Raw genomic sequence first — 27,078 nt, forward strand, 5'->3', positions numbered from 1 at the left:
ACACCTGGACCCAATCTTAACCTATGCAATCCTCTTCATCTCTGACACACTCGAACCGATTTTTAGGGTCATCATGTTAATCTATTGTTGAGGGTCTCCCTCTCCTTCACTGACCCATCACCTGTCCCCGCATGATGGTCCTCTCCAAGGAATAACTTCCCCTAGTTACATGTCCTAAGTATGTTAGATGAAGCTTTACCATCCTTGCCTACAAGGAGAATTCTGACTGCAAAGACATACCTGGTTGTCGACGGGACATTCAGTGCTCTTCTCCAACACTACAGCTCAAAGGCATCAATTCCTCTTCTGTCATCCTTACTTATTGTCTAGCGCTCAAATGTACAGCAAGTGTTTGAAAAGACCAGGGCCTGCATCTTAGTCATTATGTTAACCTCACTGCTCTTCAGTATTTTGGATAAGTCCCTGACAGTGAACTTTCCCAGTACAATAAGTTTTCTAATAGCCTGACTGCTAGTACCAAGGGTGTGGATTGTGGATCCAGATAAGATGAAATTGTTGAAAATTTCAATCTTTTCTCCATCTATTATGATGTTGCTTATTGATCCAGTGGTGAGGATTTTTGTCTTTTGGTGTTGAGATGCAATCAATATTGAATGAAGGTCCTTGACCATCTGCAGCAAGCGTTTTAAGTCTTCCTCACTTTCAGCAAGCAAAATTGTGTCATCTATATCCGTCATCTTCCTCCTATCCTCATGTCACATTCTTCTTCAGAGTCCAGCTTCTCTAATGATTTCTTCAACATATAGATTAACTAGGCATGTTGTTGTTGTTATTATGTGCCATCGAGTCCCTGTGACTCATAGTGACCCTATGTATAACAACCTTAAACTCTGGTCTGTCCTGTGTCAATAGCACTGTCTCTGTTACACCCATCCTGATTGCCCCAGCCACTGAATCAATCTACCTCATAGAGGCCTTCCCCTGCTGTGCTGTCCCTCCACCCTACCAAGCATGATGTCCCTCTCCAAGGACCAGTCCCTCCTCACAACAAGGTCCCTAACAGCAGACTTTCCCATCGCAATATGTCTTTTAATTTCCTGGCTACTGGTGCCAAGAGTATTGACTGTGGAGCCAAACAAACTAAAGCTGTGAACAATCTCAATCTCTTCACCATCCACCCTGATGCTGCCAATTGGTCCAGTAACGAGAATTTTTGTCTTCTTGACATTGAGCCTCAATCCATATTGAAGGATGCAGTCCTTGACCCTCTGCGGCAAGCACTTCAGGTTCTCCTCAGTTTCAGCAAGCAGAGTTGTGTCATCTGCATAACACAGATTGCTGATAGATCTTCCACCAATCCTGACCCCACATTTCTCCTCATAGAGCCCAATCTCCCGGATAATCTGTTTTGCATACAGGTTGAAAAGGTATGGAGACAGGACACATCTCTGGCATACACCCTTCCCAATTTTGAACTATACAGTGTTTCCTTTCTCTGTTCTGACAACTGCCTCTTGATCCAATTATAGGTTTCACATTAGCACGATCAAGTGTTCTGGGTTTCCCATTCTTCTCAGAGTCAGCCACAGTTTGTCATGGTCCACACAATCAAATGCCTTTGCATAGTCAATTAAAAACAGATATACACTCCTCTGGTATTTCCTGCTTTCAGCTAAGATCCATCTGACATTAGCTACAATATCCCTAGTACCACAACTCCTTCTAAACCCAGCCTGGACTTCTGGCAGTTCTCTGCTGATGTGCTGTTCCAGTCATTTTTGGAAAATCTTCAGTAGAATCTTGTTTGCGTGTGAAATCAATGATACTGTTCTACAGTTTCCACACTCTGTTGGGTCACCCTTCTTTGGAATGGGAACAAATATAGATCTCTTCCAGTCAGTTAGCCAAGTTATTGTTCTCCAGATATCTTGGCACAACTTGGTGAGCACATCCAGGGCAGCATCTCTTAGCTGAAATATGTCAATCAGTATACCATCTATTCCTGAGGCCTTGTTTTTTGCTATTTCCTTCAAAGCAGCCTGAACTTCTTCCCTCAGCACCATAGGCTCTTGCTCATATATTGTTTCATGAAATTCTTCTGTGTCTGTCAATTCCTTTCGATACAGTGACTCAGTATATTCTTTCCATCTTCTTTTAATACTTCCTGGATCATTTAATATTCTGCCTAAAGCATCCTTAATTATAGAAACTCGAGGTATGAATTTGTTCTTCAGTTCCTTGAGCTTAAGAAATGCTGAGCGAGTTTGGCCATTTGATTTTCTGACTCCAACTCCTTGGATATTTCATTGTAATATTTTACTTTATCATCCCGTGCTGCCTTTTGAAATCTTCTACTCAGCTCTTTAGTATCTTGAATTCTTCCTTCTGCTTTGGCTTCTCTGCGCTCCAGTGCAATCTTCAGAGTTTCTTCTGACATCCATTTTGGTCTTCTCTTCCTCTTCTGTCTTCACAATGACCATTTGCACTCTTCCTGGATGATACCCTTGATATCCTCCCACAGCTCATCTGGTCTTGGCTCATTAGTGTTCAAGCCCTCAAACCTGTTCCTGAGATGGTTCTGAAATTCAGGCTGGATAGACATTCAAAGTTGTATTTTAGTTCCCGTGTATTTGGTTTCATTTTCCTCAGCTTCAGCTTGAAATTGCATATGAGTAGTTGGTGATAGAAAAAGGATATAGCCTTGTTGCATGCCTTTCCTGATTTCAAATCATTCAGTGTTAGAACAATAGCTTCTTAGTCTAGGTGTAAGTTTCATATGAGCATAATTAAGTGTTCTTGGATTCTCATTCTTCTCAATGTTAACCATAGTTAGTTATGATCTATACAGTCAAATGCTTTTGCAGAATCTATTCTTGAGCTATGCTTACTATTGGTGACCTAGTTGTAAGACACTGTGTTGCAAACCCAAAGGTTCACCATTTGAATTCACCATCTGCTCTGCAGGAGAAGGATGGGCTGTCTCCTCTCACAAGATTTACTGCCTCCGAAAACCTACTGGAGAGTCAGCTATGAGTTCATTCTGACTCCACGGCACACAACAAACACATCTTGAGATGAATTTTAACTCAGGTAAGACAAAGCCAAAATCATATTTTGATTCTTGTAGATATATTTTAACTGTCTTCTCCTTCAATTTGAACTTGTATGAGTAATTGATGATCTGCTCCTCAGCTGATTCCTGGTCTCTTTCTGACTATTGACATCAAGTTTCTTCATTGTCTCTTTCCACATATGTGGTCAACTGCTTATGTGTTTAAAAAAAATATTTGCAATGAATAAATAAAATAATTGATTGTACAAAATTTTATAATATGATCTTTGACCTCATTTGTCTCCAAGACTATATTTTCAAACTTATGTTTTTCTCATCATTTACAAATTTTGTACTCCAGCCTCCACTTGTTATGAATGCATCTTGATTGCGTGATTGATCAATTTCGGACTACAGAAGTTGGTAGTAATCCTCAAAGTCTTCATCTGTTTCCTTAGTGGTTGATGAGCATATTTGAACAATAGTAATAGTAACTAGTTTTCTTTGTATGCATATGGATTGTGTCTTGTTACTGACAGCATTGCATTCCAGGAAAGATCTTTAAATGTTCTTTATCAAAAAAGTAGACTCTACTTTGAGAAGGCAGCTCTTCCCCAGGGGTATTTTGAGAACCTTCCAATCTGCAGGGTTCATCTTCAGCACAGTAATGATTAATGTTCCACTGATATTCACAGAGTTTGGTTGTTGTTGTTATTAGATGCCACTGAACTGACCATGACTCATAGCGACCCTATGGACAATAGATCTGAACCTCGCTCTATCCTATGCCATCTTCACTATCTCTCATATATTCAATCCCATTATTATAACACTGTGTCAATCCATTGTGTTTCAGGTCTTCCTCTATTTCTCTGACCTTTTACATTTCCCAGTTTGATCTCTTTTTCCAAGGCCTGGCCCTTCTTGACAATATGCCCAAAGCATGTGAGATGAAGTTTCACCATCCTTGTCTCAAAAAAATACTCAAGTTGCACTTACTCCAACACAGATTAGTTTGTCCTTTTGATAGTCTGTGGGACAGTCAGTACTCTTCTCCAACACCACAATTCAAAGGCATTGACTATGTACAACTTTCAGATGCATAGGAAGCAACTGAAAATGCCATGTCTTAGATCAGGTACACTTTAGTCTTTAAACTGACACTCTTGTTCTTTAGAACTTTGTAGATGTCCTTGACAGGAGATTTTCCTAAGGCAACACATCTTTCAAATTCTTGACTGGTATTACCATGGGTAGTGATTGTGGATCCAAGCAAGATGAAATCATTGGCAAGATGATATCTTTGACAAGTTCAGTCTTTTCAACATCCATCATGATGTTGCCTATTGGTCCAGTGGTGAGGATTTCTTTTTACTTGATGTTGAGATCTAATCCATATTGTAGTCTTTGATTTTCTGTAGAGTGCTTCACATCCTCTTCATTTTTGGCAAGCATTTGTCGTTTGCATAATACATCTTGTTGGTGAGTCTTCCTCCAATCCTGAAGCCACATTCTTTTCCATAAAGTTGAACTTCTCAAATGTTTTGCTCAGTATACAGATTGAATAGGTATGGAGAAAGGATACAACACTGATGTACACCTTTCCTGATTTTAAACCATTGCATAGTTCCTTGGTTCTGTTTGGGAAATTGTGTTTGGTCGAGGTATAAAATTTGAATGAGCACAATTAAGTTTCCTGGGATCCCCACTCTTCTCAAGGTTGCTCATAATTTGTTATGATCCCTATAGTCAAATGCTTTTACATTGGTCAACATTGAACTATTGCAGAAAGTAGCATATAATCAAGAACCAACAGTACTGAAGGAAGACTTCCAAGCTGCAACTGAAGGCATTGACAAAAAAAAAAAGACCCAGGAATTTAATTTATGGAATAAAAATTAACATGTTTCAGCAAACAGATGCAGCCCTGGACATGCTCACTAGTCTATGCCAAGAAATTTGGAAGACAAATACCTGGTCAACTAACTGGAAAAGATCTATATTTGTTTCTATTCCCCCAAAAGGGATGTAAAAGAATGTAAAAATTATGTACCAATTATCATAAATATCACTTGCAAGTATCTTGTCGAAGATTATTAAGAAATGGTTAGACTAGTACATTGACAGGGCTTGATTCAGATGAGGTTGTGACAGATGGATCATGAGCTGATGTCAGATGGATCTTGTTTTCAAGAAATCAGAGAATACTGGGACTGGAGGGTCTACTATTTCAGAAGTAGAAAGCCAGTTCTGCTTCTTAGTCTGTCTTTGTCTGGAAGTTCACATGAAACCTGTCTACCATGGTATTTAAAAATTGGTGGCACAGTTTCCAACATCCCAGCAACAGGTAACTATGACAAACTGAGAGATGACTTTAGGAAATAATATACATATCTCTGTTTCTATCTATCTATCTATCTATCTATCTATCTATCTATCTATCTATCTATCTATCTATCATCTATCTATCTATCATCTATCATCATCATCTATTTGTATTTAGGCACATACATACATGTACATTCACAATATTTATTTTTATTATAGATAAAATACATATTGTGGAATAAAACCCTGTCTTGCAGTTGATCCTGACTTATAAGGATTCACCATTGGATTTTCCAGAGAGTGCTCATTTCACAGCTTGGCTGGTGGATTTGAACTGCTGACGTTTTGCTCAGCAGCCTACTACATTATGCACTAAGCCATCAGGGTTCCTTCCATATAAATAGAAAAGATATAAAACTGCTTATATATTTGACCTGGTCCCTGAACTGGAGGCAAGTCAGGGGTCTGTCTTGGGGGTGTGGTAAAGGGTACTTTTACTTTCCCTCTTTGTCCTTACCTGCATTTTAGACTTTTCCCCATGCTGATTCTGTATGAAAATTAGTATGTTACAAAAACTGTGGTGATTTTAATGAACTAGCTTTTATGGATACAGTGAAAAGACTTTGCCTTTAGGAAGGAAGCCCTAGCAGTGTGGGTATGGGCAGTGCTGTGTGACTGCAGGAGGGAGTCCCCCCAGGAGCCCAAAGCTCCACTCCGAGAGAAGTGGTGGGCTCTGAAATCCTGCTGCATGGAAAGTGCTAGCCTTCAGAAGTGGGGAACAGATTTCTAAGTATACCCTTGAGCCTGCGCTCATGGGAAAAGGTCTTCATGTCCACCTCTTGGGTGTATGCTTGTCTGCAGGGATAATCCCTGGGTGTGTGAATGGGAAGCGTGTTGCAGAGGGAAGACAGCCTTCTCTCCCAGGCTCCAAAGAGGAATTTCAGGGAAAGAAGCCCATTGTGTCCATGCTCAGGCACCTCCCCTGTGTGCCAAGATTGGCCACTGGTCACTGCACCACTCTTTCACAATAACCTGTGTCACAGAGGAGGGGGAAACTGAGGGTCAGGGAAGGAAAGTGGGAGGTGACTGTGGAAGGATTCCAACTGATCTGGGTGTGTCTGATTCAAGAGATGGAATCTTTATCCTCCTTACACACACACTTTGGGGGATGACAAAGAGAGAGTGCTAAGAAGGGAGAGAAAGAGGGAGAGGGGGAAAAGAAAAAGGAGATGTGAAGGGAGAGAAGAGGAAGAGGGAGGACAGAAGGAGAAGGAAGGAGGGGAGCAGGAAGGAGAAAGGAGAAGAAGGGGAAAATGAAGAGTTAAAAGGAGAGAAGGAGGGGTGTTGAGAACCGTTTATGGCAAAACAACCCATTCTGATCTTCCAGGACAGAATTGACAAGCTTTTTTTTCAAAGATTTGACAGTACTCTGTCACAACTGTGCTACGGCGGTATATAAGTAGCCACAGAAAAATGTGACTAAAATGTTTTTTGAGTTGCTATCCAGTCCACTACAACTCAGTGACTCTGAACAACAGATCTGAACCTTGCCCTATTCTGTACCACCCTCATGATCTCTAACATGCTTGGCACATTGTTACTGTCATTTTGTCAATCCATCTCCTTGAGGGTCTTCCTCTCTTTCACTGACCTTCTACTTTCCCCAGCCAGCATGACCTCTTTTCCAAGGGCCCCTCTGGACAACATGTTCAAAGCATGTAGAATGAAGTCTCATGATGCTTGCTTCTATGGAGCATTCTGGTTGAACCTACTCCAAGACAGACTTGCTTGGTTTTTCTTTGCCAGTCCATAGGGTATTCAGTACTCTTTTCCAAAACCACAATTCAAAGGCATCAATTCTTGAGTCTCCCTTATTCATTGCACAACTTTCAGAGGCATAAGAAACAACTAAACAGACCATAGTTTGGATCTCTCTCTTTCAGGCTGTCAGGCCAGAAATTACAGATAGCTGACCCTCCAGCGGGTTTTCCAAGGCTATGAATCTCATAGAATGAGACTGTCTGTCTTCCTCTTGCAGAGCACCTGATGGAGTCAAACTCCTGCCTCTGGCTTGGCAGCACGAGTACATACTCACGAGGCCACTAGAATTCCTCCTGGATCAAGCATGCCTTGATTTTTAGACTAACTTTTCAAATGATATCAGTTTTTAGACTTACATCTTTGCTCTGTGACATTCTAAAGAGATCTTTGACAGCAAATTTGTCCAATATGCCTTTTGATTTCTTGACTACTGCTACCAGAGGTGTTTATTGTGGATCCAGGTAAAATGGAATCTTTGACTTTTCTTCATCTCTTATGATGTTTTCTATTGTTCTAATGGTGAAGATTTTTGCTTTCTTTTTTTTTATTTTATTATTTTTTGTGTGCGTGTACCATCAAATCAGATCTGACTGGTACAGGAGGAGATTGTCCCTCCTTCCCCGGCAGAGCATCTGGTGGATTCGAACCATTCGCCTCTGGGATTGTAGTTGCAGTTCCTTGCCACTAGGCCACCAGAGTTCCCCTGATTTTTGCTTTCTTAATGTTGAATTGTAATCCATATTGACAGCCGAAGTCTTTGTTTTTGAGTAAGTTCTTCAAGTCTCTTTACTTTCCACAGGCAAGGCTTCCTTCAGTTTTGATGTAATATTCTTCTTCATAGAATGCAATTCCTTGAATTACTACTAACCATACTTTATTATGATCCACATAGTAGAATACCTTTGCATAATCAATAAAACACAAGTAAACCATTTTCTGGCCTTCCCTGCTTTCATCTAAGCTTCTTCTGACATCAGCAATGATACCCTTGGTATCATGGCCTCTTCTGAATCCAGCTTGCATTTCTAGCAGTTCCCTGTTGATTTCTGGCAGTTCCCTGTTCCAGCTGAATAATCTTCAGAAAGATTTTACTTGCATGTGATATTAGTGACATTGAAAATTTCTGCACTCTGTGGGATCATCTCGTTTTTGGAATGAAGACAAATATGGATGTCTTCAATCAGTTGCACAGGCAGCCACCTCCCAGTTCCTTGGCATAGAGCATGTCAGGACTGTATCTGTTTCCTGAAACACCTCAGTTGGTATTTCATCAGTTCTTGGGGCCTTATTTTTTGCCAACACTTTCAGTGCAGCTTAGAATTCTTCCTTCAGTACTGCTGATTCTTATTCATATGATACTACCTGATATGGCCCAGTGTTGACCAATTCTTTTTGGTACAGTGACTCTGTATTTCTTCCACCTTCTTTTGATGCTTTTGGCATTATTCAAGGCTTTGCCTATAGAATCCTTCAGCGTTGATACTCAAGGCATGATTTTAGTCTTCATTTCATTCAGCCTGAAAAATGTTGAGCATATTCTTCCATTTTGGTTTTCTGTTTCCAGCTTTCTATTTCATTGTAATACTTTGTGTTGTTTTCCCAGGAACTCTGGTTGTGTAGTCCATGGAGGATTGTACTGCTAACCCAGGAGTATTGTCTCTTTGGCAGTTTGAGTCCACAGGGTGCTCTGTGGGAAAAAGATGGTCAATTTCATCTTGTGCAGTTTACAGTTTCTGAAAACCTCATGGTGAGTCACCTATAAGTTGATTCTGACTCAACGGCAATGAGTGAATGAGCTTGTCTTCTCAAGCTGCCCTTTGATATTTTCTATTCAGCTCATTTCAGTATTTCTTTGTTTTGGTTCTTTATATTTTACATTCTAATGCAAGTTTCAGAGTTTTTCTTACATCCATTTTAGTCTTTTCTTTCTTTGCAAAGACCTTTTGCTTTCCTCATAGATGATATTCTTGATGCCATTCCACAACTCATCTGCTCATTACTATTTGATGCATTAAGTCTAATATTGAGATAGTTTTAAAATGCAGTTGAGACAAACTCAAGGTCATATTTTGGCTCTTGTGAGCTTGTTTCAATTTTCTTCAGTTTTAATTTGAACTTGTATCTGAGTACTTGATGATCTGTTTCACAGTCAGTCCCTGGCCCTGTTTTGGATGTTGATATTGAGTTGTTCTACTGTCTTTCCACAGGTATAATCAATAGGATTCCTCATCAGGTGAGGTCTATACTATAGTTGCCATTTATGCTTCAAAAAGTATTTGCAAAGAATAAATAACTGATAGCACAAAATTCTGTTATGCAATTCTCTGAGTTTCATTTCTGCCATCAACTCATATTTTCCAACTTATTGATTTTGAATTTTGCATTCTAATCACCAGTCATCATTAATGCAAGCTGATTGTTTGAGCAATCTCTGACTGCAAAAGTTTGTCGGAATCTTTAGTGTCTCCACCTTTAGCTTTAGTAGTTGATTGTGTATTTGGATAATAGTTGCATTAACAGGCCTTTATGCATATGGATTGTATCCTATAACTCACAGTATTACACTTCAAGATATTTTGAAATGTTCTTTTTGATGATGAACACAACATTGTTCCTCTTCAATATGTCATTCTTGATATAGTGTATCCTATGGCTGTCTGATTCAAAACAGTCATTACCAAACTGACTCAGCTAACTAATGTCCAAGATGTTTGATCTTTCTGTGTTCTAGTTCGTTTTTTGCAATTTCCAATTTTCTTAGATTCATGCTTTGTGCATTCCACGTTCTAATTTTGAATGGAATGTTGCATCTGTTTATTCTTTTTTGAGTTTTGCTACATCAGCAAATGAAGACCTTTTCTTGGGTAAAAGCTTTACTCCACCTGTCACTAAGGTAGACATTGCTTTGAGGAGGTAGTTCTTCCTCAGTTGCATTTTGAGTGCCTTCCAACCTGAGTGGTTCACCTTTTGGACTATATCCAACAATGGTCATCTGTGTTTGATTGTGCAGCATTATTCACAACAGGAAAGAGATTAAAACAGCTCAAATGCTCATCAACAAAGGGATCAATAGAGAAACGTGGTATATTTACACAATGGATTATTATGCAGCACTGAAAAATAATGAAGAACTCTTGAAACACTACACAGCATAAGCGAGTGTATAGGACACTATATTGAGTAAAATAACTCAGTCACAAAAGGTCAAATACTATACAAGGCCATTTGAGTCCATGCTGCTCCTTGGAGGCAAGGATTCTGGGGCTTCATCCGACATACTTTGGACAGGTTGCGAGGAAGAGGGAGGGACATCATGCTTGGAAGGGTGGAGGGATAGCGCAGGACAGGAAGACCCTCAATGAGAAGGCTTGATTCAGTTACTGGGGTAATAGCAGTAAGTGTGTCAGAGACAATAAGATTGGCACAGGAGAGAGCAGAGTTTATGGTTGTTGTACACAGGGTCACTATGAGTCCCTGGCGATGTGACAGAACATAACAACAACAACAACAACAACAACACAACCAACAAATCAATGACAACAAATTACAGAAAGGTGACATATGTAATCATTCTAATATTGTTACAATCGAGGGAGAGTAGGAAATGAATGGACAGACAATGAACACTTTATTGGAATAGATGAAGGAAAAGACAATGTGAAATAAATGAAAGATTAGACGCTATGTTTATTGTAGTTAACATTGTAGAATAGGATATGGATGACTGATTTAAAAAAGCTAAAGAAAGGTTTATACACAGGTAAAAACAATCATGAAGGGTAGGAGGAGGGAGAGAGAAACAGAGATTAACTGATGGATATTGGTTAAAGGGAAAAGTAAGGTACAGTGAAGATGTGATGAGATATAATAAATGGCATTGGTCAATTGTAATTAAAGTTAGAAAACAAAATGTATGTGAATGATGGAGTGAAAAGAAATTTAAAAAGGGGTTGAATTATGTGCCCTAGAAAGGTACTTAAAGTCCTAGACCCTGGTATGTGTCAGTTTAGAAATATGATCTTATTGGTAGTTAGGTTAATGTGAGGTCACACCAGGGGGGGACCCCTAATCCAATAGGAGTGATGTTTTATAAAAGAGAAGAGACACAGAGGGACACATGGAGGGTCTCCATGTGAAAAAGTGAAGCTGCAGCCATAAGAAAGCGACACTGGGGCTGCCAGGAGCTGCAGAGATGAGGAAGGACTTTCTCCAAAGCATTGGAGAGAACACAGCCCTGATAACACCTGAGTTCAGACCTTTGGCCTAACTATTCTGTTTTTAAAGCTACCCAGGCCGTGGTATTTTATTATGGGAGCCATAGAGGAGCTGTAAGAGCTGACCTGCCCAGCTGTCTTGCTGGCCCTCCCTTCCTCTACCTTTCCCTGTGCTGACAGCATTGGACTCTTAGAAAACAGCCTCAACATCAGAGCCTTCATCAGCATGAAAGTTGTATTCATCAGTGACTTTGAATAAGAAATGCCCTTCTCTCTGCCTTTATCTCTTTATCTATAAAAGCTGTCAGTGGTGAGAATTACAGCTTAGTGGTAAGGAGTTGCACTGCCAACCCAAAGGTAGGTGGTTTGAATCCATCAGCTGCTCTGCAGGAGAAAGATGGGCAATCTCTTGCTGTGTGATCTACAGTTTCTGAAGTTCTGACTTGACAGTATATAACAACAACAATCTTAAAGTGTTTTCAGGGGAAAACATAATTTCAGCCCAAAGCCCAGCACTTAGTACTCTATCTCTCATTGCTGTCATGTAGGAACAAACTCGTAGCTGACCCTCCAGGGGATTTTCAAGGCTATGAATCACAGGGAACGAGATTGTCCATCTTTTTCCTTTGGAGCAACTGGTGGAATCAAACTGCCTGCCTTTAGCTTGGCAGCACAACACTGTGCCTCCTTGGCCACCAGAGCTCACAGGTACACAGTGAAGGCTCAGTAAATGCTCACTACAATGTAATTCTTGGTCTCACTCTTGCATTTCATACATGAGAGAGCTGGGGCCAGTTGGCCCCCAGTGATGGCGAGACCCTCCCAGGACCCTGGTTCTTCGCCTGACAGTGGTGTGGCATCCCTGGTTTACCTTCATTGTTCTCGCCTGGCGGATGGTAGAAGGAGAGCCCCAGTGAGATGATGGCTGCAATTTCCAGGATGATCAGGGTCACGTCTTGCAGTGCTTCCCACACGAGCTGCAGGAAGGTTTTTGGCTTCTTTGGAGGTATAAAATTTTGTCCAAAAATCTGCTTTCTCTTCTCCAGGTCTGGAGCAGTGCCTGGCAAACCTGTGGACATAGTGCAGAGAGGTTACTGGAAGGGCTGGGAGAGACTCAAGCATTCTCCTTAGAGGGACTCTGAATGGATGGGAGGCGGGAGTGTGATGGGGACCAAGGCGGGAAAGTGAGGAGCATGCTGCCTTCTGCTCCCTGAGAATGCAGGAGGATCCCTGTATAACATGAGAGACTATAGACCCCACTGAAGAGTGGTCCCCAGACACAAGCTCAGGATCTCACTTCCAGGATCTTGGAGTGTGACCTTATCTAGAGAAGAGGTTTTAGGAAATGAAATTAAGTGAAGGGTTTCAATTTGAGGTGATTCTGGCACACCCAGGCAGGCCCCAGATCCTATAAGGAGGGCTGCTCTAAGAGACACATGGCACATGAAGACAGATGCAAATGCAGGAGTAGTACAGCTCCAAGCGGACAGATTACCCCTTGGGGCTTGGAGGACTGTGGCCCTGCTGCCACCTTGATTTCAGACTGTCTTCTAGAGCTGTGAGCCACAGGCACTGTGCACACATCCCTGGATCCACTCGGAGGCCCCAGCTCCGGCTCTGGGCTTCTGTTGACCGTCTCTGATAAGCACATGCTCAGGAGCTGCTGCCAGAATTCCAAGCCCAGTCTGACACTTGTATCTCTCTGAGCCTCAATATCCTCTTCCCCAGAGGGACAAACATCATATTTCATCATTTTATCACTGCAGGTGATAAAGCCGTGCAGACAAGTGTTTACTGAGCACCTAATCCATGCCCATCTAGCAACTGCCAGTGTTCTTGGGGTTCCCGGATTGGTGGATGCCTCTGTTCCTTCATTCCTCTTTCCCCACATGCTTCTGCGTCTGTGCAGCTCTTTATACAGCTCAGAAATGAATCTCCACTTGAAGCATTGTCTATCTTTCTTCCCTGGAGAAGCTGGTGGATTTGAACTGCCTGTCTTTGGATTAGCAGCACAGCTCCTTATCCACTAGGATTCTAATATTCTGCTAATATCCATTTACTCATTCACTCAGTATTTACTGAGTCCCTCTTGGGGTCTGTGGACAGAAATGCAAAAGGATAGGTCTAGTGACTTATAGAGCATAAGAGCTCTCTGGTCTTGGCATTCAGTCTTGGCTTTCAAAGTGTGAAGAGACTGTTGCTTTCCTCTCTGTGTTGAGAGCTGAGAGTCCTCAGGCACCAGCAGAGAAAGCTCCATGGAGCAACACTGGCTGACTCCTGAGTGGGGAGCCCTGGGCCACTTGTCTCTGTGAAACCCCATGTGTGCTTCACCTGTCAATGTGGGGAAGCCACAGAGATGCAGCCTGTGCTGTGAGAAGGAGGGAGTTCAGAGCTAAGCTATGCCCATTTTATAGCTGTCATAACTGAGGCCTCCCTGTGACCAAGCTGCTGGTTAAGGGTATTTCTGGGTCTTGAGAACTCAGGACAACAATGTTCTGTACCTGGCAACGTGGCCTTGCAGCCTCCCACACTGGCAGGGCCATCAGGGACATTCATGTTCTGAGCAATCAGCTGAGCAGTGACTCCTGGGCCTCAGGAAGACTCTGGGTTTCTCACCCCATCTCTAATGTACCTGGAGGTCACAGCTCCAAATACCTCTACATGGGAGGTATTAAATACTTCTTTAGACTCCCTAGGAGAGGGAAGCCATCAAAGATCTGAGCATCATGGTGTGCACATACCAGGTGTTCTGGAAGTGGATTTTTATTAAGGGAGGAGGGAGAACTCAAGAAGGTATCTACTGGTCTTCAGAGGACGAGACTACTGCCAGTTCACATTGGCCTGGTGAAGCAGTTTTCTATGTTTTTGACCAGTCAATTCCCTTTCCAAGCCGCAGTTTACTCATCTCAACAATGAGGAAGCACAGTAAGATGTATGGACTCCACAGAGCGCAGGTCCCAATTCACACAATGGGTTCCTCACAAGGTTTGGTGTTGACAAAGAAGCAGCTCAGTGTGAGTGAGGTCAGCCCTTCTCAAGGTACCTCCAAATGGGAGGTGGTTTCTGAACCTGTGGAAGTTACATGAGTGAACATTTGATAATGAACATGCCCCTAGATAGTGGGGAGTCCACAACAGCTCTGAGGGTTCTGTCAGGCTAGGGCTCCACAGGCCCAGCACAGAGACCCACATGCTGGGAGAGGGCAGAAGTTTCAGAGGTAAAGAGCTGTGGGCATGAGGCTAGCCTTGTGAATGAATTAAGTAGGAGCAAGGAGGATTGGTGGAGATTAGGACAAGGTGAAAAGTCTTGGACCTTGTAAAAGGAGGAGGTGGTTTTCCAGCTCTTATAGGGAAATGGAAAGGGAGGGAGGAATGGAAGGAATGGAGGAATGAGGGAGGAACTGAAAGAATGGAGGAATGAGGAGAAGGGGGAATGGAGGGAATAGGGAATGGGGAAATGAGGGCATGGGAGCAATGGAGGGCTCGTAGAATGGAGGGAATAGGGGGATGGGGGAATGAGGGCATGGGAGGAATGAGGGGATGGGGGAATGGAGGGAATAGGGGGATGGGGAATGAGGGCATGGGAGGAATGAGGGGATGGGGGAATGGAGGGAATAGGGAGATGGGGGAATGAGGGCATGGGAGGAATGAAGGGATGGGGAATGGAGGGAATAGGGGGATGGGGGAATGAGGACAGGAGAGGAATGAGGGGATGGGATGAAGGGAATAGGGGGATGGGGGAATGAGGACAGGAGAGGAATGAATGGATGGGATGAAGGGAATAGGGGGATGGGGAATGAGGACAGGAGAGGAATGAGGGGATGGAATGAAGGGAATAGGGGGATGGGGAATGAGGGCATGGAAGGAATGAGGGGATGGTGGGCTGAGAGGATAGGGAAATGGACGAGTGAGAGGACAGGAATGAGGGACTAGAGGAATGGAGGTAGTGGGGGAAATGAGGGACTGTGGGGAGATGGGGTGGAGGCTATGAGGAAATTGAGGAATGGGTAGAGAAGATGAGAGGAGTGGGAGAATGGGAATGGAGAGGACGGAGGAATGGGAGGTGAGGGAACAGAAATAAAGGGCAGGCGAATTTGAGACAGGAATGGGGATAAGGTGATGGGGGATGGGAGACATGAGAATTAGAGGAATGGGGTCATGAGTGAATGAAGGGCATGAGGCAATAGAGGGGGTAAGGGGTAAAGAAGATAGGGGGATGGAGGGCATAGAAAATGGGGAGAATGGAAGGATATGGGGGAATGGAAGAATAGAGAAAATGAGGAGATAGGGGAATGGAGGAATAGAGAAATGGAAGGTCAGAAGGGAAGGGGACTGAGGGATTAGGGGAATGAGGATGGAATGGAATGGGAGATGGAGAAATGAGGGGACTGGAGGAATGGGAAATGGAGAAGATGGAGGATGGGAAATGGTAGGATGGAGAGGGAAGGGAGGGAAGGAGGGAAGAAAATAGGGACGGAAGAGTAAGGAGATTGGCAAACAACAAATGCTGGTGAGGTTGCAGAGAAACTGGAAACCTTATTCACTGTTGGTGGGACTGTAAAATGGTACAACCACTCTGGAAGGCAGTATGACATTTTCTCAAAAAGTTGGAAAGAGAAATGCCATTTGATCCAGCATTTCCACTACTGGGAACATACCCTAAAGAAATAAGAACTGTCACTCAAACAGATATATGCACACCCATATTTATTGCGTGTTGTTCACAATAGGAAAGAGATAGAAACAACCAAAGTACCCATCAACAAATGGATGAATAGAGAAGCTGTGGTATATTCACACAATGGAATACTATACAGCACTGAAAAACAAGGAACCCATAAAATATTCTACAACATGGGTGACCCTGGAGGACATTATGCTGATTGAAATATCTCAGTCAAAACACTGCTTTATTCCACTGCTATAAAACAGGACTGACATGGGGATTGAGGGAAAACTAAGAAAAGAATGAATACACTGGATTGAAACAGATGAGGGAAAGAACTGTCTAAAAGAAATATATGATTAGGTATTATGTGCATGACAATAGTCCAGAATAAGAGGTGCATAGCAAAGTGGACTTGGGGGGTGGAGGGAGAAAATTGTACAACATTGTATAATTGTACAATGAAAGAATTTCTTTTCAAAGGGAAAAGTGAACTGGGGGGTTGGGTAGGAAGGAAAATGTACAACAATGAATGAATAAAAATCCAGGTTCTCTATAAACGTTTGTTAAAATTTCAATTACCAGAAAAAAATAAGGAGATTGGAAGTAGAGGGGAATGAGGGGATAGAATGAAGAGGATATGGAGTGGGGCAATGAAGAGAATGGGGATGAGGTGGATGTGCGAATGGTGACAATTGGGGAATGGGGATATGGAGATGTGTGGGTAGAAGATAAGGATGTGGGGATGGTGGGCAGGGCGGTGAGATGTGGAGATAGGGTAGGGGAATTGGAGAATGGGAGAAATGAAGGGGTTTGGGGGATGGAGGATGAGGGAATAAGAGGATAGAGGAATAAGGGAATGGGGCAATGGAAGATGTAGAAAGGAGAGATGAGGGGATAAGGGGATGTGGGGATGAGGGAACAGGGGAATGAAGCCAATGGGGGAATGGACAAGGTGGTGGGGGTGGGGATGGGCAGAAAGGGAAAATAGGGAAACTGAATTGGAGTTCATTCACAAGTCATTAGCAGAATCAAGACCCAAACCTTATTCCTAGCTTCATGTTCTTTTTTAGGCCCCTGTTTGTATTTGTAGAAAAAGAAAAATTCCTCTATGACAACCCACAATTCCATACAGTGTCTAACATCAGTCCCTGGACCTTTCTTTTTGTTTCTGTGTTACTAGGACCTTGCTAGGCTGTCCGGTGATGTTTAACATAGCATATTAATGTTTATTATAGTAAGCTGTTTTATCTAAACGGCCATCTCTAACACCAGCCTTCTTTCACACTATCCTTGTTTATATTCCCCAAAACAGAAGGTGTGGACACTAAGATATGATCTGTGGGAGGGATGAGGGTGAGCAAGGTTTCATCCTCAGAGACACAATTTTCTCATCAATAAAACGGGAGAAAAATAAGTTCAGGCCATGATGAGGAATACACAGAAAAATGTGTGTGAAAGATTTCTGTAAACGTTAAAGATATGGTAAAAAAACCCACAACCCTTCAGAATTTGTCTCAATTCTGTTATTGGGGTCAGAATTTGTGTGTTCTATTAATGAGCTACCAGGTGTTAGAAGAGACTCACAGATAATTAACCAAAGGCAGTGAATCATATGGGATTCTTTGATGGTATGAACAGTTTAACAAACAGTTTAGTTGTTAAACAAAAGGTTTTAGTTGTTAGAAACAGGTTAGTTGTTAAACAAAAGGTGAGCAATTCAATTCTACGTGGAGGTGCCCAAGAAGAAAGGCTTATCATTAAAGACATTAAGATGGCCAAGAAACACATGAAAAAGTGTTCAAGATCATTAGCTATCAGAGAGATACAGATCAGTGCAATGAGATGTCACCTCACCTCAGCAACAAGAGCAGTGGTCTATAAGACAGTGAACAACTTAAGTACCCATCTATAGAGAGAGAGCTAAAGAAGCTGGGTTACGTTCACACAGCTAAATATTACACATCACTAAAAAGGATCAGGAATTAACATGGATGAAACCAGAATGAATTATGTTGAATGGCATAAATCAATCACCAAAGGACAAATGTTGTTATTGTGCGCTGTTGAGTGGGAAGTGACCAATAGCCTACCCTTCAGCAGGTTTTCAGAAGCATTTAATCACATGAGAGGAGACTGCCCATCTGTCTGCCTTGGAGTAGCTAGCAGATTAGAACTACATGCTTTGGGATTGCAGTGCAGCTTCTTGCCACTAGGCCACCAGTGCTCTCTAATTATAGTATAAGACGTTTAAATATAAAAAGCTGAAGAGAGATTTTCACACAGAGAATATATTTTTGGAGGGTTAATAGAGTTAAGAAGTAGGGGAAAGGGGAGCAAGAAAAAGGTTTATTTAAGAAATTAAATTTCTTTTAAATAATTATAATAATTATATAATTCAATGAAAATAACTAGTAAGATGCGTATGGATATTCAAAAAGGGAAGGAATGGGTAGGGGCGTGAGGTGGGGAGGGGAAATCACAAAGTCACAGAGTGTGGTGGGTCAAGGAAGGGGATGAAACAATTAGGGAAGATCCAGTGGAGATCTGAAAAGACCGAGTAATAGTGGGCATAGATCAATGGTGATCAATTTCATAGGACACAATTGGAAAATTTGTGAAATGCAGAACAACATGGATGGATTTAAAGCAAATACTATGGTATAATGCCACTATTCTAAAAAGCTAAAAAAAAGTTTACATACAGATAAAATCAATCTTGGCAGTTAACAGGAAGGGAGGGAGAAGGGAGTAAAATGTAACAAACTAGTTATACTTGGACCAGGAGGCAGTCGTCAGAACAGAGCAAGGGAACACTGCATGGTTCAAAATTGGGAAGGGCGTATGCCAGGGATGCATCCTATCTCCATACCTTTTCAACCGATATGCAAAACAGATTATCCGGGAGGCTGGGCTCTATGAGGAGAAATGTGGGGTCAAGATTGGTAGACGATTTATCAACAATCTGCGTTATGCGGATGACACAACCCTGCTTGCTGAAACTGAGGAGGACCTGAAGCGCCTGCTGCAGAGTGTCAAGGACTGCAGCCTACAATATGGATTGAGGCTCAATGTCAAGAAGACAAAGATTCTCACCACTGGACCAACTGGCAGCATCAGGATGGATGGTGAAGAGATTGAGATTGTACACAGCTTTAGTTTGCTTGGCTCCATAGTCAACAGTCTTGGCACCAGCAGCCAGGAAATTAAAAGGCGCATTGCCATGGGAAAGTCTGCTGTTAGGGACCTCTCCAAAGTGCTGAAGAGCAGTGGTGTTTCTCTGGAGACTAAGGTACGTCTGATACAGGCCATGGTCTTCGCAATCACTTGTTATGCATCAGAGAGTTGGACAATGACCAAGGAGGACAGAAGGAGAATTGATGCCTTTGAGCTGTGGTGCTGGAGAAGAGTATTGAGAATACCATGGACTGCTAGGAAAACAAACAGATTTGTCCCGGAGAGGGTCAAACTGGGTGGCTCCTTGGAGGCAAGGATTCTGAGGCTCCGTCTAACTTACTTTGGATATGTTGTGAGGAGAGACCGGTCCTTAGAGAGGGACATCATGCTTGGGAGGGTGGAGGGACGGCGCAGGAGAGGAAGGCCCTCTATGAGGTGGATTGATTCAGTGACTGGGATAATTGGGATGGGAGTGTCAGAGACAGTGCGATTGGCACAGGACAGAGCAGAGTTTAGGGCTGTTGTACATAGGGTCACTATGAGTCGCAGGCGACTCGACGGCACATAACAACAACAACAACAACAGTAAACTAGGTGAAGGGAAAGGTAATACACAATAAGCACTGATTAGACATTGTAATTAATTTAATTAATCAGTGATAATAAATACTATAAAATGAAATGTCTATGAACATATGAAAAACCAATATGATTTGCAAGCCTTCACTCAAATGAATAATAAATAGTTTTTTTTTAAGCCCATTTCATAAATAGAGACGATTATAGTGCAGAGTCTGAGGCCTCTGGGTGGCTGTACCTCTTTGTTGCAATGGTTGTTGCCACTTGATACTGGAGGACTTTTTGCTCCCAAATTCATCTCTATCCAGCTGGTCTGGACACAAAGTGGGCCTGTCTTGGCCCCTAAGCCCTGGCCACTGGCTGATTTTCCTTGAAATGTTGTCTTTTTAGTGTCTCTGACTCCTGTTTAAATGGTGCAAGGGAAGCCTCAGGTCATAAGAGAGGTTTGGACATAGCGTTATTTAAGATGAAAATTGTTGCAAACATTAAAAAAATCAAGAGATTCCATACAATAATCAGAATTCTGGATTTTTATCTAACAAAGAACTCTCTAATAAGTGAGCCATCTGAGGATGGGTGGCTAATCCACAAAGCAAAGCTCCTGTCCTGCGTAAAGACATGCACACAGAACCTGGATGACTCACTATGGAGCTGCACTAAAGTGTGTCCTGTCACCACATGCAGGACCTCCAGGAGCTCAGAACCTTCCCTTCCCCCATCACTCCCTCAGCAGGCAGAAAAAGGACCTAGAGTTGAATTAAATCATGCACATCCAATCACTCATGTACTCGGTCCATCAATCAACATATATTGAGTGTCTACTGTAAGCCCACCATTTGCCACACCAGGGTGACTTGCACAGAAATTATGGAAATTATGTCTCTGGTGTTTTGAATACCAGCAGGGTCAACCATGGTGAACAGTAGAGTTTCCAACTGCAGAGGAAAAAAGACATTGTAGCCTACTTCTGAGAACCAGATTACAAACCTCCTGGATCACTAGAGAACTCGATTGCTATGGATATGTTCTCAGAAGGAACCCATTTCTGGAGAAGGCATCATGTTAGGTGACATGATGTTAGAGGGCCACTGGAGAGGACTCTCAGTGAGAAGGACTGAGCAGCAGCAGCAGCAGCAGCAATGAGCTCGGACATGCGAGGATGACAGAGGAAGGATCACTTGTGTGTTCTGTTGTACTTAAGGTTCCCTTGAGCCAGAGTTGACTGGGCAACAGCTCTCTCTGCTATAAACTATATGTTGGGGGTGGGGATGCTCTACAGGGAGGAAGACTGGGGTTTGAGGGAAGGCTTCCTGCCTGAAGCGAGATTGGGCTCAGCTTGGAAGAACAGATAGAGTCAACGAGGTGGAAGGGTGTGGGTGGGTGGATGGGGGTACCAAAGGGCTTGGGAAAGGCTAGCATTATGGATGCATCCCTGATTTTGTACCAGGAGAGGGGCTGGGCAGAAGGGGACACCTACTCTGTGCCCTTTGTTCCCACCAGCCACAAAGCCTGGGAGAGAAGTTACCTACTGGAGTTTCTGGCTTCCATGACTCATCTTCTTGATGGAATATATTCAGTAGATTCAAGATCATATTTGGTTCTTATGTTGTTGTTGTTGACTGCATCAAGTTGAGCATGACTCGTAGCGACCCTATGAACTTAAGGCCTGAAGCCTTTCTATAACTATCGTCATTTATCAAAGTTCATAGAGTTTTCAGAGGCATGTTGTTTAGGAAGTGGATGCCACTCTTACTTTGAACTGGTTCTCATGGACTTGTTCTAATTTTCTTCAGCTTCAATTCCAATTTGCACATGAGTAACTGATGGTCTGACTCACACAGTCAACCCCTGTCCTAGCTTTCACTGCTGATATTGAGCTTCTCTAACAGATGTAGTTAATCTGATTTCTATGCAGCCCATCAGGTGAGGTCCATGTGTAAAGTTGCCATTTGTGTCGCTTAAAAAAAGGTATTTACAATGAAAAAATAATTGAAAATACAAAATTCAACCACTCTACTTCCAGCCTCATTTCTGTCACCAAGCCCATATCTTCTGACTACTATCCCTTCTTCACTGTTTCCAACTTTTGCATTCCAGTCACCAATCATCATTAACACATCTTGAGTTCATGTTTGATCAATTTTGGACTGCAAGATTTGGTAAAAATTTTCAGTGTATTCTTCTTTGGCTATATATAGGAGCAAATGATTTAATAAAAGTCATACTAGCAGGTCTTCCTTGTAAGCATATGGGTAATATCCTGTCACTCACAACATTGTATTTCAGGACTGAATTTGAAATTGACTTTTTGACTATGAATGTAACACCATTCTTCTTTTGTTTTTCATTTCCAGCATAGTATACTATGTGATTATCTGATTCAAAGTGGCCAAAGCTAGTCCATCTCATCTCATGAATGCCTAGTATGTCGATGTTCATGTATTCCATTTCATTTTTCACAGTTTCTAGTTTTCCAACATTTGAGCTACATACATATATTCCATGCTCCAATTATTAAAGGATGTTTCCCATTATTTTTCCTCATTTCAGTTGACTTCCAATCTGGGCATTACGACTAATACTATAATTATCCATGTTTCTTTACTGTTAATAGGGTTTTCAGAGGCATGTTATTTAAGAAGTGTAGGGCCAACTCTACTTCCTAGTCTGTCTTAATCTGGGAGCGCTACTAAACCTGTCCACCATAAGTAACTCTTTTGGCATTTGACACATCACTGGGACTGTTTTCAGTATCACAGCAACACATAAGTTATCTCAGTACAGTAAACTGAGAGACAAGTGCTGTACCAATTTGAACAACGTTCTCCCTAAATATAACAAACTGACAATTTAATTTGCACCCCTAATAGCAAATCAGTCTTCACACGAGATCCAATGACAGGGTGCATATCTGTTGTTCACAGGGTCACTACAGGTCGTGCTCAACTCAAGGGCACCTAACAACAACAACAACAACTTCTTTGTTCTGTCTTGACAACTGTGTCATGGTCTATGTACAGGTTTTACATGAGGACAATTACTCTTGTATTAACATTCTTCTCAATGTGAGCCATAAAGTGTTGTGATCTATATGGTAAAAACCCTTTGCATAATCAATAATACACATCATTTTGGTACTCTATGTTTTTAGTCAAGATCCATCTGATATCAGCATCGATATTCCACATGGCATAGTTTTTTCTGAATCTAACTTGAATTTCTGACAGTTCTCTGCCAATTTACTGTTTCAGCCATTTATGACCAAACTTCAGCAAGATTTTACTTGTATGTGATAGTAATGACACTGCTTGATAACTTCCACAGTCTGTTATATCACCTTTTTTTTTGGAATGGGAAAAAATATGGATCTCCTCCAGCCAGTTGGCCAGGTAGCTATATGCCAAATTTCTTGGCATAGACTAATGGTTGTGTGTTTCCTGAAATACATCAATTCATATTGATCCATCAATTCTTGGGACCTTGGGTTTTGTTTCTTTTTTTGTCAATGCTTTCAATGCAGCTTGAACTTCTTCTTTCTCTATCATTCATTCTTGATCACATGGTACTTCTTGAAATGGTTCCATGGTCATCAGGTCTTTTTGGTACAGTGACTATGTATTCATCTCTTTAAGCTCCTTGTATCATTCAAGATTTTGCCAATAGAATCCTTCAGTGTTGCAACTGAAGATTTAAATTTATTCTTCAGTTATTTCAGCTTGAGAAATCTCAAGTGAGTTTTTCAAAATTTATTTTCTAACTTCTGGTCTTTGCATATATCGTTATAAAACTTTGCTTTGTCTTCTGAAGCTGCCTTTTGAAATCTTCCATTCAGCTCTCTTATATCAGAATTGTATCCTTTCCAATACTTATTTTATCTGTATGCTGAGTAAATAATTTGAGAAGCTGGAATATATGAAGAAGAATGTGGCATCAGGAGTGAAGGAAGACTCATCAACAACCTGTGTGATGCAAAACACACAGCCTTGCTTGCAGAAAGTGAAGAAGATGTAAAGTACTGAACTGCAGAAGATCAAATACTACAAACTTCAATATAAGTTACATTTCAATGTCAAGAAAACAAAAATCCTCACCACTGGACCAAAAGGCAACAAATGATAGAGAAAAAGTTTGAAGTTGTCAATGATTTAGTTTTACTTGGATCCACAATCAACACCCATAGTAACAACAGAAAAGAAATAAAAATATGTGTTGCACTGGAGCAATCTGTTGCCAAGGACATCTCCAAGGTTCTTAAGAGCAAGAATGATTAAAAGACTGAGATGTACCTGATTCAAGCCATGGTTTTGCAATTGCTTCCTATACACTGAAAGTAAGACAATGAATAAAGAAAAATCAAAGAAGAAGAAATACTTTTGAATTGTGGTGCTAGAAAAGAGTACCAAATAAACCATGGACTGCCAAAATAACAAACAAATCTGTCTTGAGGGAAGTGAAGCCAGAGTGCTTCTTAGAGGTTGTTGTTAGGTGTGCTTGAGTTGAGTACAACTCATAGTGACCCTATGAACAGCCATCCTGAAATCTGTCCTATCTTGTGCCATCCTTACCATCTCTGAGACACTAGAGCCCATTGCTGAGGTCACTATGTTAATCTATTTCATTGAAGGTCTTCCTCTCTTTTGCAGACTCTCCATCTTTCCAATTATGATGTATTTTCCCAAGGAATAGCCTCTCCTAGCTAAATGTCCAAAGTATGAATGACCAAGCTTTATCACCCTTGTCTCCAAGGAGCACTTTGTCTGCACCCTTTCCAGGACATACCTGTTTATTCTTTTGGCAGTCTTTGGTATATTTAATACTCTTCCCAGAACCACAATTCAAATGTATCAATTCTTCTGTTATACTTATTCATTGTCCAGCTCTCTGATGCATAATATGTGACTGAGAAGATCATGGCCTGAATTGGGTGCACCTTAGTCTTCAAACTAATATCATCACTCTTCAGTATTTGGAGAGATCCCTGACAGCAGACTTGCCCAGTGCAATACATCTCCTGGTTTCCTGACTGATAATACGAAGGGTGTTGATTGTGGTTCCAAGGAAGATGAAATCATTGACAGCTTCAATCTTTTCTCAGTCTTCCACAATGTTGACTGTTGGGCCTGATATTTGTCTTCTTGTCGTTGAAATGTAAACCATACTGAAAGCTGTAGCCCAGATTGTTAGAGGTAAGGCTTGGGAAACTTCATCTCAATTATTTGGGGTATATATTCAGGAGGAACTAGTCCTTGGAGAAAGACATTTATGTTGGGAAAGGTAGGGGGTTAGGGAAAGAGAGGAATACCTTTTATGAGATGGACTGGCACAGTTACTACCAGTATGGGCTTGAGGATGACAGAGGTAGTGAGAATAGTACAGGATAGGGCAAGGTTCATATCTGTTGTTCAGGGTCACTATGAGCTGTAGTCGACCTAACAACAACTGTTATCTGGACTTGGAATGTGCATTCTGAATATTTCTGTCTGTTCGGCTCCATGGTCAACACTCTTGGCACCAGTAGCCAGGAAATCAAAAAATGTATTGCAATGGGAAAGTCTGCGGTTAGGGACCTCTCTAAAGTATTCAAGAGCAACGGTGTCTCTCTGGAGACTAAGGTGCGCCTGATACATGCCATGGTTTTTGCAATCACTTGTTATGCATCAGAGAGTTGGACAATGACTAGGGAGGATAGAAGGAGAATTGACGCCTTTGAGCTGTGGTGCTGGAGAAGAGTATTGAATGTACCATGGACTGCCAAGAAAACAAACAGATTAATCCTAGAGAGGGTTAAACCAGGCTGCTCCTTGGAGGCAAGGATTCTGGGCTTCGCCTGACATACTTTGAACATGTTGTAAGGAGAGACAGGTCTTTAGAGAGGGACATTATGCTGGGTAGAGTAGAGGGACAGCGCAGGAGGAGAAGACTCTCTATGAGGTGGATTGATTCAGTGACTGGGGTAATTGGGATGGGTGTGTCAGAGGCAATGAGATTGGCATGGGATAGAGCAGGGGTTAGGGCTGTTGTACATAGGGTCGCTATGAGTCGCAAACGACTCGACGGCACATAACAACAACAACAACAATACTAACTCTCAGGTTTCATCAGAGTCTGCCTTCAGACTAAAGATCCAGATGCGCCTCTACCTTTACTTGCTGTGTGGCCGACTCTTCTTATTTGAGCAGGAATAAACTTCAGGAATTTTGTCCACTTTAGGAACCAACAGAACCAAGTCTTGGACAGTTTTTGTAAACTGTAGCTGTCTTCTACTGAGATCATTGCAGCGGGCAGATATGTACACTGAGGCACAAGGCCCTCCTGCAAATGGAGTCACTCTGGCTCTGCTCTAGCATGATCTACTTGGAGTGACTTGTGTTGCTCTGACCAAAATGCCTCATGATGACTCTATCTGGGTAAATGCACATTAATCACTGATTCAGACCACTGATCTAGGCAACTCTGAGATACTTAAGTCCTTTCAGATAAAATGAATTATGAGTGCGTTCCCAGAAAAACTCAAGGAAGCATCATGGCCCTGTTATATGGTCAGAATGGGGGATGGTCACAAGACACCCAGAAAGAAAGTGTGTGGCTTATTACTCATGAACAGGAGTGTGTCCACACTACACAAGTGGACATGCAGGTGTGAGTGCAGGTGGTGGAGCAGAAGAGTGTCCACACTACACAGATGGATTTGCTGGCGTGAGTGCAGGTGGTGGAGCAGGAGTATGTCCACACTACAGAGGTGGATTTGCAGGTGTGAGTACAGGTGGTGGAGCAGGAGTGTGTCCGCATTACAGAGGTGGATTTTCAGGTGAGAGTGCAGGTGGTGGAGCAGAAGTGTGTCCACACTACACAGGTAGACATGCAGGTGTGAGTGCAGGGGGTGGAGCAGGATTGTATCCACATTACAGAGGTGGATTTGCAGGTGTGAGTGCAGGTGGTGGTGCAGGAGTGTGTCCACATTACAGAGGTGGATTTGCAGGTGTGAGTGTCAGTGGTGGAGTAGGAGTGTATCCACACTACACAGGTGGACATGCAGGTGTGAGTGCAGGCAGTGGAGCCGGAGTGTGTCCGCATTACAGAGGTTGATTTGCAGGTGATGGAGCAGGAGTGTGTCCTCTTTACAGAGGTGGAATTGCAGGTGTGAGCGCAGGTGGTGCAACAGAAGAGTATCCACAGTACACAGGTGGACATGCAGGTGTGAGTGCAGGTGGTGGAGCAGGAGTGTGTCCGCATTACAGAGGTGGATTTTCAGGTGTGAGTGCAGGTGGAGGAACAGGAGTG

The 27,078-nt window shown here is 42.2% G+C and overlaps 1 protein-coding gene across 1 annotated transcript in view; it reads right to left on the reverse strand.

Annotated features, from left to right (window-relative positions):
* The window catches only part of ATP2B2 (ATPase, Ca++ transporting, plasma membrane 2), a 257,365-nt gene that overhangs the window by 140,779 nt on the left and 89,508 nt on the right, over nt 1-27,078 (reverse strand). The window contains exon 2 of the mRNA XM_006900551.1: nt 12,248-12,445. Coding sequence (XP_006900613.1) covers nt 12,248-12,445 — 198 coding nt within the window. The remainder of the gene's footprint in view (nt 1-12,247; nt 12,446-27,078) is intronic.

The sequence above is a fragment of the Elephantulus edwardii genome, unplaced genomic scaffold, assembly GCF_000299155.1.
Source record: "Elephantulus edwardii isolate Elephantulus edwardi_28Jun2011 unplaced genomic scaffold, EleEdw1.0 scaffold00288, whole genome shotgun sequence".
NCBI lineage: Eukaryota > Metazoa > Chordata > Mammalia > Macroscelidea > Macroscelididae > Elephantulus > Elephantulus edwardii.